The 13,732-nt window shown below is 41.4% G+C and overlaps 4 protein-coding genes across 4 annotated transcripts; all 4 read right to left on the reverse strand.

Annotated features, from left to right (window-relative positions):
• Positions 1-76: 76 nt before the first annotated feature.
• On the reverse strand, positions 77-2,871 carry LOC124198344 (acyl-CoA-binding domain-containing protein 5-like). The gene is made up of 5 exons (XM_046594176.1): positions 2,639-2,871; positions 2,111-2,304; positions 1,815-2,022; positions 1,233-1,429; positions 77-1,162 (listed from the first exon to the last, which is right to left on the reverse strand). Exons 1-5 carry the CDS (start codon positions 2,697-2,699, stop codon positions 785-787), a joined length of 1,038 nt encoding a protein of 345 aa, XP_046450132.1. The 5' UTR covers positions 2,700-2,871; the 3' UTR covers positions 77-784.
• A 351-nt stretch (positions 2,872-3,222) lies between these two features.
• LOC124198343 lies at positions 3,223-6,129 on the reverse strand. Its single transcript, XM_046594175.1, has 5 exons — positions 5,694-6,129; positions 5,144-5,635; positions 5,011-5,073; positions 4,853-4,942; positions 3,223-4,787 (listed from the first exon to the last, which is right to left on the reverse strand). Exons 1-5 carry the CDS (start codon positions 6,078-6,080, stop codon positions 4,731-4,733), a joined length of 1,089 nt encoding a protein of 362 aa, XP_046450131.1. The 5' UTR covers positions 6,081-6,129; the 3' UTR covers positions 3,223-4,730.
• Positions 6,130-6,154: 25 nt separating this feature from the next.
• LOC124198342 lies at positions 6,155-8,910 on the reverse strand. Its single transcript, XM_046594174.1, has 5 exons — positions 7,749-8,910; positions 7,197-7,688; positions 7,076-7,144; positions 6,902-6,991; positions 6,155-6,833 (listed from the first exon to the last, which is right to left on the reverse strand). Exons 1-5 carry the CDS (start codon positions 8,190-8,192, stop codon positions 6,762-6,764), a joined length of 1,167 nt encoding a protein of 388 aa, XP_046450130.1. The 5' UTR covers positions 8,193-8,910; the 3' UTR covers positions 6,155-6,761.
• A 2,434-nt stretch (positions 8,911-11,344) lies between these two features.
• Positions 11,345-13,665, reverse strand: LOC124197386. The gene is made up of 6 exons (XM_046592826.1): positions 12,573-13,665; positions 12,021-12,509; positions 11,886-11,954; positions 11,732-11,821; positions 11,614-11,672; positions 11,345-11,532 (listed from the first exon to the last, which is right to left on the reverse strand). Exons 1-6 carry the CDS (start codon positions 13,008-13,010, stop codon positions 11,526-11,528), a joined length of 1,152 nt encoding a protein of 383 aa, XP_046448782.1. The 5' UTR covers positions 13,011-13,665; the 3' UTR covers positions 11,345-11,525.
• Positions 13,666-13,732: the final 67 nt, after the last annotated feature.

Raw genomic sequence — 13,732 nt, forward strand, 5'->3', positions numbered from 1 at the left:
AACGAGAAAGTAGCTCGAGGGTTATTACACGAATTCCTCAAGATGCTGTAATAAAAAGAAAAGTGAAACGAGTTCCTCCTTGTAATAATAACAACTGTCGTGTATTTTATATATAGTTACCCCGTTGAATTGCAACTCCTTTACAATCGTTAATTTTTTCTTCCTCTACAAAAAGTTGAAGAGAGAAAATGAAATGATTTTCCCTGATGGAAAAATGAGTAGAAGAATTTTTAAAAACAAAATTATCTTTTCGCTTGGCGCTCGGAAAAGATGTTTTCCTGTTTTTCACAAATGTTGTGTAAAGTGTACAAGAATTGGGGGGAAAAGAAAAAAAGAACATCACGTTAATCGACACACATACACACAACCAGCAGTAAAAATTGATCATCAACGGTAAGGCGCAAAACACACGAAATATTTCGGATGAATTATTTTGTTTGGAAGGGAGATACCAAAAGGAGGGGGAACGAGGGAATTTCTGTAATATCCGCAGTCATGGAAATTCTTTTTTAAAAAAAAGTGGGGGGAGGAAAATCTTCCATAGAAAAATATATCAAATATTATGTATATAAAAAAAGTCAATAAATTTGTCTTTTTTGTCTTTTCTTTTTTGAGTTTGAAATTTCCCAGTTAAGTAGAAGTAGTAGCAGCACCCATTTTGTGGTAAACGGACGAAATCTAGAAGAAGATTTTTTAAAAAAAGGCAAATAGTTGTTTAATTAAAAGAGAAACGCTGTTTTCTTTGTTGTCTGCATGTTTGTGATGGTTTTGACGGACATTTCTTCTAGACGGCCGAGTGGCGATGATGTAACCGCGCGTAGAGGTATTGAGCGAGTAGCGGCCAGCCAAGGATGACGGCGATCGTAGCCACATTCACGTTCCTGAACGGGAACCACGAAGGCAGAGACAGCTGGTTGACCGAGGGAATGGAACCGTAGGTGACGGCGAACGAGCCCACCTGTTCCACCGTGCTGTGTTTCGTGCTGCCTTGCTGCTGCTGTTGCCTCGGCTGCCCATTTTCCATCAACGTCGACTCCTTCCGGTGTATTTCCAACGCCTCCAATCGACTGTTGATGGATTGCAAATCGGCCTGAAGCCGCTGAATGGCCATTGTGACGTGTAGCTGCTCGCCCGAATCGATGTTGGATGACTTGTTCATGGCCTGAAATGAATTCACAACAGTCAGACAAGACTTTTCTTTTTAAAAATTAGAATAAGAACTATGGTATTACCGAATGGAACGATTTGGATTGCGGATAGACGTCTGGCAAGGGATCCTTGTATTCGTCGTCGCTCTCGGCATCACTATAAAACTTTTCAGATGCGTAAAGTGAAGTCGAACTGGTAGCAGGCGAAAGTGTAGTAACTGGTTCTTCTTCTTCAATTCTCAGCGGCTTGTTGTTGTTCTCCGTTTCCAGATCGGCGCTTTCTATTTCGTGTTAATGTCGGACACGAACAACATTGACGTTAAAAAACGATGCCAACGCACAAAACCAAAATGTTTAAGGGGGGAAAAATGTGTCGAGAATCAATAGACCACCTATGTCTGGTGAGCGACTGAGCAGATCTCTCCTCAAGATCCGACTCTATGTACAGGCAATAAGCTCCTCCCTCCCACTTCCCAAGAGACCCATACCCGTCAGACCACGACAACTTGTGTGTACCTGGTGCTGGCTCAAGGTCAACTCGTTTCTTTCCAACATTTCCATTCGTCGTTTAACCTACTGTGTCTACTTTTAATTTGGCTCTTTTTTCTTTGTCCCGTTTCTTGTTTTAGTGGCTCCTCCTCAGGTATTTATTCAAATCATTTGTACCTGTTTCTTCCGCCCCTGTGCCGTTGATGCTGCTGCTGTAGCCACTCTCGTCTTCCTGTTGATCTTTGTCCATCCCTTCCGACAACTGGGGAGACGGATTTCGGCGCAGATTCTCCGGCTCCTGGCCGTCGTAGACTGCTTCGTAGAAAGGGCCCAAGACGTGCATGAAATTGGCCACATTCTCAGAGTAGGACATGGTCTCAATGATCTGGAAACAGGAGAAAGAAAGCACAATAAAAAATGTAGTGGGAAATTTATCTGTGCCATCACGGGAAAAAGGGTAGCAAACAAAATACCTGCTTGAGCTCATCCACATATTTCTTCATTGCCTCCTCCTTTGGCATGTTTCCTAGATTCTTCCACGCATCCCATTTCGCTTTGGTAATCACTGCCCAGAAGGATGGTTTTGGCAAGTTGTTTTTTCCTAGGGTGGCCTGTTTGAATAATCCATAGAAGCGAAGCATCAGGTCGGGCGAAGGTTGAAAGGGCCCTGCATGAAACACCAACAAACATCTTGTTTACTCTAACTGTCTCGAGATTGTCAAGACTCAGATTACGTCTTATCAGTGCAAGTGCACAAATACATACATATTGATTAAAAAATGGCTGCACACAGACAAAAACCAATTATCGGGGATATTACTGTAGAATATCTGTCAGCTCGCTGTTCTTGTTCTTACCTGGAGGCAAATTTTTGACCTCATTTCATATACCGATGGAATTTGCAGTGGTCAGCGCCGTCAGAAGACACTCACACCCACCATACGTCAGTCACTCGGCAATAACAAACACAAAAACGGGAAAAATAAACCTCAATAACCTACCATCTTTTGGCATGGATCGGATCACGTTGACAGCAGCCTGAAACGCTTCTTCTGTCGACATTTTCGTCTGGATTTCGTGCGTAATAACTGGAAGCGTGAATCAATAACAATCAACGCTACTCGATAGAACCACTCACAGTCTCAGGGAATACTCGACTCGAAAGAGAAAAGTCGAGAGTAAGTATGCAAGAGTCCTCAACATGCCATACGCAGGTTGAGAAGTGAATTGACACAAGGCGATCGAGACGCCATCTGTCGTCCTCCGTATCAAATGCTATACTAGTCGTCGAGATGAGATCGGTGCGGCCAAAGTCCGAGTATCGTGAAATCGGTCAATGTTATTTTACACGACATCAAATTATTCAAGCGTGAATTACTCTTGTAAAAATTGTAAGGATTTCCTTTCATCCGCACGTTTAATAATAAAACGACAAACAATTGAATAAGCGGTTGCAAAAGACTTATTTGGTTATACGTCTAGGATTATTTCTAGTGTTTTATTTTTATAATAGACAGACGGATGAAAACCTAGTCGAAGAAACCAGGTCATGACCGTGACTGAATATCATTAGCCTAATAATGTGTGTGTGTGTAGCTGCTGGCGTCCTTCTTTTTTTCTTCTTTCAGGTTTTCTTTTCTCTTTCTCTCTACATATCACGCCATGTCTTGTTGTCCCATAGGAATGAATGAATGAACGTATGTACACAATCTAAAGACAACTGTATAAATTATAGAGAGAGAGAACGTATTCTGTAATGACTCACAAATTTCGTTCCAAAATTCAATATGGGGCGATCAAGGTCTCTCAACAGTCCGAAAATAAAATATAACATTTTCCTTCAAATTTGTTTTGTTTTGTTTTCAATTTTCAAAATATTGTTGACATTTCCAGGGACGAAAAGATTATCGGAGAAAAACAATATTGATTCATTCACCTTGAAAAAGTATACGCGTAATATAATAATTCTCCGCAAAAGCAATAACCGTGTTCAGTGGTTTTTCCAAAAAAGATTTATAATACATTCCCTGGTTGTTTCTCGAGCAACAGAGAGACTATAGCTGTGACGTCAAACGAAACAATCGAGGAAAGAGGTGAAGGATGCCGGATCTCCGGCTTGTTTTTCGGTCGTATAGCTGCTGCTGCTGCTGCTCCATGTGGTCAACACGTAGGCAACAACTGCGCGTCATGTGGCAAAATTGGGTCCCATGAGCTTCGGGTTTTACACTGTGCCATAAAAGCACATCAGCAGCAGCCCTTATGCTGTTGCACACGGTGCGAATTGAGATGGGCGACACGATTTTCCGGGCTATTTCATGGTGGATGGATGATGTACTACTACTACACTCGAGATAATAATTAGAGCGCGCCTACACAATCACCAGGAAGAAATTATTTCCAACTGAACAAGATTGGCAGCTTTCTTTTAAATCGCTGCCGTGCTTCATTAGTTTTAATTCCATTTTTTTAAAATAACTTATTTGAAAGTTGGGACATGGTTTTCCCGAGGAAAACAAAAAAACCAGTCTACAGACGCCTAGTTATTCGCAAAAGATAACACAAACAAAAAATAATCAGGAATTTGGTTGTTGGGCAATTCTAGAATATCAAAATTCCCTTCCCCCTTGTTATGGCCATCGTAGTCGACGTAGGATCCGACAATAAATAAATAAATGAATAAATAGATGGTTATTTTTATTGTTTTTTCGTCTGGCCGACTTTGGACAGCTTTCACTTTCTCGAGACATGCAGCTGCTGCACACGTCGGTTGGGTTACGAGTGGCTTTTGGCCCACAGGTATAATATTATTACCTGGGAGACGGAACGGCGCAGCTAGACATAGGCATCACTGCGCTGTGTAATATGTTTAGAGATCCTGTTGCGACGTTTTACAATTGTGGGAAATAAATGATTGTGCAATTTCCGTGAATCAAAAATTTAAGGTTTTATGTTATGACTTTCGTGGTTCACCCCTTTTCATATATTATGATTGACCACTTTGGGGATTTTCGCGTCATCATTTTCACACAGGTAGAGACGCACAGGTATATCGTGGTGCCACCTGTTAGTCGAATAACGAACTCGATGCAACCGCTACTTCGATTGGAATTGGCTCAGAATAATCAAGTAGGTTAACGTTGTCCCCACCAACTGGTCCCAATAGAATTTCCAATTAAAAAGTTGGGGAGAAAATTAAATGAAAATGAAAGACTAACCGTTGGGAAAAGAGTCAAATTGACTTGAAATAAATCCATGGCGGTCATCTCGGTCGGTGATTGCAAGACTTCCATCGTCAACGTATCCAACTGAATAAAACATAATTTATAGTCAAACATATAAAACAAATTTAAAAATTAAAATTAAAATATTGCACCTGACACTGCAGCGATGAATCATCGAAACTAATTCTCCGTAACGATTTCCAGGTGTTCAACGACTATACAAGGACATTAATTATGCGCAATCAATTAATTAATCTTAATAAATCTATAGAAATTAATTTTTACTTCACGCTGGAGGGTAACTGGAATGGATGCCAACACGAAAAGAAAGATCAAATTCCTTATTAATAAGGAAATCCAAAAGGGCACCTCCGACATAAGTTCCACGCGAATGTGGACGCTATTGACCAGGTAAAACGAATTGGCGATGACGCTGATGAAGATGTAGACGATCCAGACGAACACTAAAGGACCGAAACAGTTTCCGATGTGCAAAACAATTTCGGAGAGTGTCAGGAAATCGCGTCTCAACTTTTTCAGATCGGAAGTAGTAACGGTAGGATTCGGGTGGATGGCGGGATCGAGAGCCATGACCTGATAACGAAGTTGAACGAATCCTTCGGACGTTATCCATCCGATGGTGGCGAATAATACCAGACCGCTGACTCCATAGATTTGGGTTAAGGAAGAGACAAAACCTGCCAACCTGGTTATCATCGGACGGTCATCAAATTTAATGTCCGAAAAAATCGCTTGGATCGTGTTATTACATCCATCCTGTAAATGTCAAATTTAGGTTATTCAATTTGGAATGAAGTAAACATTTTAAAAATACCGCTATGATGAATAGTAGTGACGTTAGGACAGTTTTGCGGGACTTGGAGTAAAACGGTTGGCCATTTTCAGACGCCAGTTGTTGCAAATTGGTCCACAAGGATCTCCACTCGGAATTTTGTGGAATGGCTAGGAGCGTGGTATGGGCGCCGATGGCCAGGACGGTGAAACTGCCGATATCGATGACCAGCGTCCAAAAATCACTGGCCGATCCTTTGACATTTGAATTCGGTAGGATGAACAGGAGTTGCTGATTGAACGAATTGGCCATGCATGCGAGATTACTAAACAGGGTGATGGAAAACATCAAGAAACTGAAGGATCGGCCGCAAAAGATCCTGCGCTTCGGTAAATCAAACGGATCCAACTCGATGCCGAGTACTCGCATCCAAACAGCCAGCGGTTTAAAACAAGTTAAATAAAATTCATTCTCCTTATTGCTTGAAGACATTTTTCTAGCGCGAATTTTGAAAAGCTTCTTCCAACTGGCTTAGACGTAAAGAGAATAAAGCGATTACCCCCATAAAAATTGTGTACGGCGCATAAATGTTTATTGATTCATTGAATGACGTCCATCGCTATATGCGATCGATCGGACAAACAACTTCTCGTTTATTAAATAGCGCTTATCTTATGAAAAAATAATAAATGTTTAAACTCGGGAAAATAGTACGGCATCAAGTGCATCTATCTGCAAATTCACTCAGAATGAATTCGATTTTTACTTAAAAGCTCAGGGGGGTCGTTTTCATGGAGCGCGGTGATGCATTGCCGATCCTACTACACATAACCTATATATTGCTTGGATATATAAGTAGCTCTCTCCGCTCGGGGATTTTAGAGTGCTCCAACAACAACACGACGCCATCACCTCCTCCGTGCGGCTGCCGAGATGCCGTCCCGCTGGATAATACGTGAGGATTACGATAGAAAGTAGCCTAAGGCTCCGTGAAGGAGAATTTGAAAAGAGCTATTTTTGGTAACGTCAACATTTTGCTTTGATATGAAGAAGCCCCCCGTCGTCCTTTTCAGCGCATCAGTTGGTCGACAACAGCAAATTGAATTGATTTCATTTAAATGTGGAGTGGGTCGATGAGGCTTGGCAGAGGATGGCGACGTACGTCAGGGTACTTCCAATCAACTTGACAAGGAAAGAAAAATAATAATTGTCCTATTTGTGCTATTTTATAGTAATTTCTCACAACGTACCGTTGGCAAAAGTCTGCGGTTGACGTCGAAGAATTCCATGGCCGTAATTTTGGGACTGGCATGGGTTACCTCAATCACCACGGTATTCAACTAAATTGCAAGAGTAACCAGGACAGACGCAATCACGAGCTATTCATCAAGTTGAAAACTATACGAAAACTAGTTACTACGTACTTTGATTTGGGATAGGAGATCCGCAGTGGAAGGTTGGAGTTTGCGGAGAGACACGGCAGTCCGTCCAGCCTAGAAACAACCAGAATTGAATTACATTTTCAAACAATTGAAAGTGAATTACCTCGGCCTGCAAGCGGTAGGGTTCGTAAATGATGATGGAAAGCAGAATGGATTTCTTGGCAAAGATGAAAACAAACAGGACAGGGATCGTGGCATCTTCCTGCATGGATCGGACGATTTCGAATGTCGTCGTGATGAAACTGACAAAGACGTTGACTACGGTGACGAGCATCACCACTCCGAAACATTTGTTGACCATCTCGACCAGTTCGCAGGCTAAAGCGTGATTCCTTCGCCATTTTTCCAGACGGCCATTCCAGATCCTGCCGGTCAAATAGAACGGGGAAAATTGCTCGGCTTCATCTATGCGAGCGATTTGCTCATTCAGTCCCTGGAAGACGAGCGTGATGACCCTGGCCATGACGCAAAAGAGCAAGAAGACGCTGATGATGGTCGTCCTGGAAATGTTGGCCAGAACAATAGCCAAAGGACTCATCAATCCCATGTCCCAGTAAATGGAGCGCATCGAGACCAATAAATGGCTGAGGCAGTCCTATAATTATTAAATTACAATCAATAAAGAAACAGTGAAATTGAATAAATAAATTGTTACCATAAGCAAAAAGGCGAATCCGACCAATAAACTTTTCCTGCACTTGGCGTAAAATGTCGAATTGAATTTCAGATTCTTTTCAAGCACCAGCAGCGAGTCCCACAGTTCCGTCCAGCTGGAGGTGAGCGAAACAAAGAAGAAGGTCGTGTGGATGGCGATAAGGACCCAGGTGTAATTCAGGTGTTCGATGCCGATGTTGAGGAGGTTGGCCGTCGTCAAATTGGTGCCGTTGGGACCCAGTCCGTTCGCCTTGAGCCTCAACACGCCGTAAACGAATGAGGTACAATGGAGAGCAACGGTCGACAAGACCATCAGCGATCCCGTCAGCAACAAGCCAATGGAATAGCGACTCGATCCCGATTTCTGGCTGGGACCCATGTGAAATCCAAAGATTCTCAATCCGACCATCAAAGGCCAAAGACTCGTCTCTATGCTGAGTAACATGACCGATCGTGTAAGTTATAGCGTTATGGCCGAGGTAGGTGGGTTCAAGGAGACAACTTGTTGGTGAGTGATGGCGTCCATCTGCCTCATCGATCAGCTATATACAGGACGCAAGCTGCACACTCTTTTGCCAGTGCGCAGTTCCCGGGCCCGTTCACTCTAATCGGCCTCAACATACATTGTACCGCGCATTTACTACGTGGTCGCCTGGATTTATCTGTTGCCGATGGAGTGAGACAAAGTGTCGTCACACACACTCGAAACCTTTTCCCTTTAGACATCCGGAATCAGACGGAATCGGTTTACTTGGTTGTCTAAACAAGTTGATTGCTGATGGGGGATGTTATGTCTACAAGATCTCCCCAATGCGCCGAGTGGTTTAAATTCAATTAAAGTGAAATGTTTGATTGAATTGGTGGATTTTGAATGGCAAAGGGAAGCCGTGATATTCGGAAGTGAAACTTTTGATCTTGGGAAAAGCGTTTAGAAATTCTGTACAGTGCAGAGTTAATTGCTTTTTGACAAGCCAACGTTAACTCTAAAATAACAAATAAGAATCGTTGCCTATGTAATCTCGTCTAGGGGGAGACATTACGTAAGTTTCTCATTAAAGAAAGAATGTGTTCATTACCTAGTATTTTGTAATTCAGCTAGTCAATATGGGCAAATGAGAAGGTGGAGAGTGTGGCGGTAAGTTCCTTCTGGTCGTGAAAATTTCTAGTTCCATTTTCCTTAAAGAGTAAAAAAAAAATATAAATTCAATTGTTTACCCACAGACAAAGTTGTGAAGTACAAAACTAGGGCCTGATCTCAGTCGTTCTACAAATGAGTTTTTGAATGAACCCCAACTGAGTAAAAAAAAATGGCAAGGGGAAACAGTTCCATTCAATCGCATAACTCAGGAATAATCGAACTCCGTAATATGTCACGCGATAATCAACGCCACCAATCAGTCAAAAAGGACGAATAGAGATAGATTTGTCCTACCTTTATGCCTGGGAAATACGGCCAGGCATCCATCCACAGGTGCTCCATCCATCCGATGCAAAGTTGTATACACCAGGGCGAGATAGTGACGTCCTCGTGAATACCCCCACACTCACATGGGAGTACAAGACGACATTTAAAGATGGGGGAAGAAGAGATCCGTCCCACTCGACCGACATCGGTTGTATCTCATACAGGATGCTGTTTATCTAAAATAAAAATAAAAAAGGGTCACGAATAAATATTGACAGAAACAGCAAGGAAGGAAAAGTTGAAAATAAGACACTTAATTGTAAATAAATGGGAGAATTCAGAATTGAAGCCTTCCATGCAATACTGCAAGTCATGCTTCATTCAAATATCTAGCACGACAGAGGAATAAAACAGTAATGAAAATCAATATCCTGACGATGATAAGACTGAGAGGTACTTTGCTGCTGATGACCATGGCCAGCACAAGCATAATTTGTACATCTTGTGGTTATGATTCTGGCCTCAAATTTGCACAAAAGAGAAGGTTACACATGGTGCAAACAAACTGCCATGCATTGACAGGGGACTTACACGATAAATGTTATTAGATGCTATTAGTCAGGAACTAACATTTTACCAAAATTTTTAACAGGTAAAAACTCTTCTATTTATGCTCTCAACTTCCATAATCATCCTATTTGTTGTATTTACCCTCCAAACAGCATGGAGTGGAGAGAATTGTGAGCCGCCATGCAAGTTCACACGACGATCACGTTTTGTAACTTTATTTATTATGCTTTTCAGGTTTTTTTTTTGATAGCCACTTGTACATTTCCAAAAAGTAATTGTTTCGTTTTCTTTAATATTTTAAACTTTGACTCTTTTTCGAAACTTGTAGCATGTTATATTAGCTTGCTTGTAGATTGTGGAAGTAGAACCAAATGGAAAGCAGACGACACTAGTGGTGTCGATATGAGACTTTTGATGCAGATATATCTGTTTTTTGATCAATATATCAAAGTATCGATATATTAGATATATCTGTATCAAAGTCCGCTTCTCCTGCCATCTAGGAGTCAGAAATACAAACTACGGGTTATTGGACGAAGTGTATAAAATTTCTATTGTTTTTATAAAAAAATTTTAAAAGAACAGTCATTTTGCCCCTTCTCAACTCGTATCTATGTTTTAAACCCGTTTGAGATCGAACAGTCGAGCTGATTGCTATGTGTCAGTATCTTTTTCATCAAGTGCAATCAGGAATAAGTTAAACGGAAAATGGCTAGAAACGTTGTTATGCTTCATTTCGAAAAAGAAGTGAAACCGGCAAAAATGACCTGAGCTTTCCTACTTGCAAACGTATAATCGTAAGACCGACTATTAAGACGCACATCTACAATTTATGGACACTCTTAAATGAAATATGAATGATAGGATTGGTATAGTGGCTAGCGTCCGCATGTCAGAATCTCGAGGGCTAAATTTCAACTCCAGCTGCCAGCTTTGGCTAATACAAAAATTAAAAATAGTTCAATATGCTGTGATATGTTTTTTTTTCTATGTTATCATTTTAACTAAATACCTGGCGACAGAAACTCGTTGACAGAAAATAAAAACCGTCATCTGAAGCATTAAAACAGTGAATTGCATCATTTTCTTTTTCCGCACAATAACGCCTGACTTTTCCTCGTGTTTTTTCCCCACTCATTGGAGCTTTATACGTTTAATATTTGTTCATTTGATTAAGCTAGCATTTTTATCTTTAAAAGATTGATTATGAGCAATTAAATATAAATAAACCTTGTCGTCTTTTTCCTTTCATTAAACAATCGAAAATGAAGAGATACAACCTATTTAAAAATTTTGCCACTTGGCAGCGTTGTTAGTTTGATATTTTCCCGATACAGATATATCAGAATATCGCGATCGATTTTTCTGATATCAGATAATCTAAAAAATATCTAATATCGACAACACTAGACGACACTAATATTCTAATTAGCAATGCTTTAAGATATCGATACAAATTATTACAAATCGACCCAGCCCCCAAAATACGAACCGCTGAAAAGCGATAAAAACAATTTTCTCACCTGCGCTCGAGATCCATAGAAAGGCTGAATGGATTTAGTTTACATTATTTTTTTAATTCTTCTGGCTCTTGGAAGCCGAGAGCGGTAATAATAGTGTGATCGAGTTCGTTACTTCGTTTATTAGACAATTTTTCGACGTTAACAAGTTGATTAAATTCTATAAGAGCAAAGCACATGCAGTAAATTAAAGATTAGTTCCTATGAAAAGACGTGGCGTGTGTAACTGACGAGATTCGGATGAAAACGTCCGTAAATACTTCGGCTAAATGTTGTTGCGTCATCAGCAGCTGTTAATCAATTTAACGTGATGGTGATAGTTTTATCAAATCAAGTTATGTAATTAAGCTAACAATAAGTTACTCTGTTACTGTGAATGCGATGAAACTTGGTGGAGGATGGCCACATACGTCAGTGTACTTCCAATCAACTGAAAGTAAAAATTAATTCAATCACGTACGTCTACGTATGCAAATCAAAATGGAATACCGTCGGCAACAATCTGAGATTGACATCAAAGAATTCCATGGCTGTAATTTTGGGACTGGCGTGAGTTACCTCTACCACCACAGTGTTTAGCTGTAAACATTTTGAAATATTAATTTAAACCCAATTTAATTAAATCGTATACTAGTAATTATACTTTAATTTGCGTCAAGAGATCGACAGTCAAAGGATGGATATTGCGGAGTGCGACTGCAGTGCGGCTAACCTACATCATCCCAAAATCATTAAAGCGGAATCAAATTATAAATTATAATCAATAATTTAATTAAACCTCGGCCTGCAGACGATAGGGCTCGTAAATGATGATGGTGAGCAGACAGGATTTCTTGGCAAAGATGAAAACGAACATGACGGGGATCGTGTCGCTTTCCTGGATGCAATTGACAATTTCGAACGTCGTCGTGATGAAACTGACAAAGACGTTGATGACGGTGATGACCATCACCAGACCGAAACATTTGTTAATCATCTCAATCAGCTGACATGCCAGCGTGTGATTCCTACGCCATTTCTCTAGACGGACATTCAAAATCCGGCTGGAATAGACGGAAGAAAACTTTTCCGGCTCGTCCAGGTCATTGATTTGCTCGTTAAGTCCTTGGAAGATGAGCGTCAGGACCCTGGCCAGTACGCAGAAGAGCAGGAAAACGCTGATGATGGTCATCCGGGAGAAATTGGCCAGAACAATAGCCAATGGACTCATCACTCCCATGTCCCAGTAAAAGGAGCGGATGGAAAGGAATATGTGGGTGACGCAATCCTACACGATAATCATCCGTTACACAAACAGCAAAGGTAAAAGAATAAAATTGCAGGTAATTACCATGAATAAAAAGCCGAATCCAATCAGGACGCTCCTTCTGCACTTGGCGTAAAATGTCGCATTGAATTTGAGATTCTCCTCGACTAGGTGTAATGTGTCCCACAACTGGGTCCAGCCGGAAGTGAGCGAGACAAAGAAAAAGGTCACGTGAACTCCGATGAGGACCCAGGTGTAATTGAGATGCTCGATTCCGATGTTGAGCAGTTTGGTGGTCGTCAGGTTGGCGCCGTTGGGTCCGATTTCGTTGGCCTTGAGTCGCAAGACGCCGAAAACGAAGGAGGTACAATGGAGAGCAACGGTCGAGAGGACCATTAGCGATCCGGCCGATAACAGCCAAACGGAATAACGACTGGATGAGCTGGACGACGGCCCCATGTGAAAGCCGAGGAGTCTCAGTCCGGCCATCAGAGGCCACAGACTTTTCTCAAGGTTCAACATGTTGGATTTCTATTTCGGAATAACTAAATTTGGGATCTCGACGGCCAAGTCACTGGTGCGTGAATGACCGCGGAAATTATCTGCTCGTCGACATCAACTTGTGGACACACGGGCGAAGCTGCTGGGCCATACTCCTGCGCCAATTTGTATCCATTGCGCATCGTCACATAAGGAAAAGAGGCTCGTCCACATGGCAACCGATTTTTCTATCAAACAAATTGACGCGGGATTATGGTCGACGACCGGCTCCTGGTGAGAAATCGACGCCTGTTGCGATGGGTAACGCGACTCTGTGAGGGGAGATCAATCACCAGGGAGTGTGTTGCATGGAGACCCCCAGCCGTCTCGATCCTTTTTGGTGTTGGAAAAATAATATTGAAAAAAGAAAATACCTCTCGTGTTCTCTCAAATTGATTTCGATAGAAACCCCAGACGATCCTGCATTTAAAAAAGAAAAAAAATCCTTGCATTGGTTATTCAATCTGTGTATACAAGGACGCGGGATTTTTCTTCTTTTTCCCAAGGATATCTCATGGGAAGAAATGAAAACTTTGGCGTCGAATGGCGTCCTATTATTGATGGAGAGACGTTTCCAAGGATCAGCTTCATGTTCGTGGGATTTCTTTTTGCTATGGGATAACTTGTAGGTACCAAGGGGTCCGCCGGAAGAAAATATTAAAAAAAGAAAAAGCTTGTACAACATCAGACTGTTTCTATGCCGA

This window comes from Daphnia pulex, chromosome 7 (assembly GCF_021134715.1).
Source record: "Daphnia pulex isolate KAP4 chromosome 7, ASM2113471v1".
NCBI classification, from domain to species: domain Eukaryota; kingdom Metazoa; phylum Arthropoda; class Branchiopoda; order Diplostraca; family Daphniidae; genus Daphnia; species Daphnia pulex.

What these genes read in the sequence shown, in the direction of transcription:
- LOC124197386 (XM_046592826.1), bottom strand. Translation starts at nt 13,010, where the DNA reads ATGTTGAACCTTGAGAAAAGTCTGTGGCCTCTGATGGCCGGACTGAGA. An exon ending in GATTCGGCTTTTTATTCATG is followed by an intron (nt 12,510 to 12,572) that starts GTAATTACCTGC and finishes ATTATCGTGTAG; the next exon opens with GATTGCGTCACCCACATATT. An exon ending in ATCTCAGATTGTTGCCGACG is followed by an intron (nt 11,673 to 11,731) that starts GTATTCCATTTT and finishes TTTTACTTTCAG; the next exon opens with TTGATTGGAAGTACACTGAC.
- LOC124198342 (XM_046594174.1), bottom strand. Translation starts at nt 8,192, where the DNA reads ATGTTACTCAGCATAGAGACGAGTCTTTGGCCTTTGATGGTCGGATTG. An exon ending in ATCTCCTATCCCAAATCAAA is followed by an intron (nt 6,992 to 7,075) that starts GTACGTAGTAAC and finishes CTTGCAATTTAG; the next exon opens with TTGAATACCGTGGTGATTGA. An exon ending in ACCGCAGACTTTTGCCAACG is followed by an intron (nt 6,834 to 6,901) that starts GTACGTTGTGAG and finishes TTCCTTGTCAAG; the next exon opens with TTGATTGGAAGTACCCTGAC.
- LOC124198343 (XM_046594175.1), bottom strand. Translation starts at nt 6,080, where the DNA reads ATGCGAGTACTCGGCATCGAGTTGGATCCGTTTGATTTACCGAAGCGC. An exon ending in CAGTTACCCTCCAGCGTGAA is followed by an intron (nt 5,074 to 5,143) that starts GTAAAAATTAAT and finishes GTCCTTGTATAG; the next exon opens with TCGTTGAACACCTGGAAATC. An exon ending in ATTCATCGCTGCAGTGTCAG is followed by an intron (nt 4,943 to 5,010) that starts GTGCAATATTTT and finishes TGTTTTATTCAG; the next exon opens with TTGGATACGTTGACGATGGA.
- LOC124198344 (XM_046594176.1), bottom strand. Translation starts at nt 2,699, where the DNA reads ATGTCGACAGAAGAAGCGTTTCAGGCTGCTGTCAACGTGATCCGATCC. An exon ending in CCGATCCATGCCAAAAGATG is followed by an intron (nt 2,305 to 2,638) that starts GTAGGTTATTGA and finishes TGTTTCATGCAG; the next exon opens with GGCCCTTTCAACCTTCGCCC. An exon ending in CACAGGGGCGGAAGAAACAG is followed by an intron (nt 1,430 to 1,814) that starts GTACAAATGATT and finishes AACACGAAATAG; the next exon opens with AAAGCGCCGATCTGGAAACG.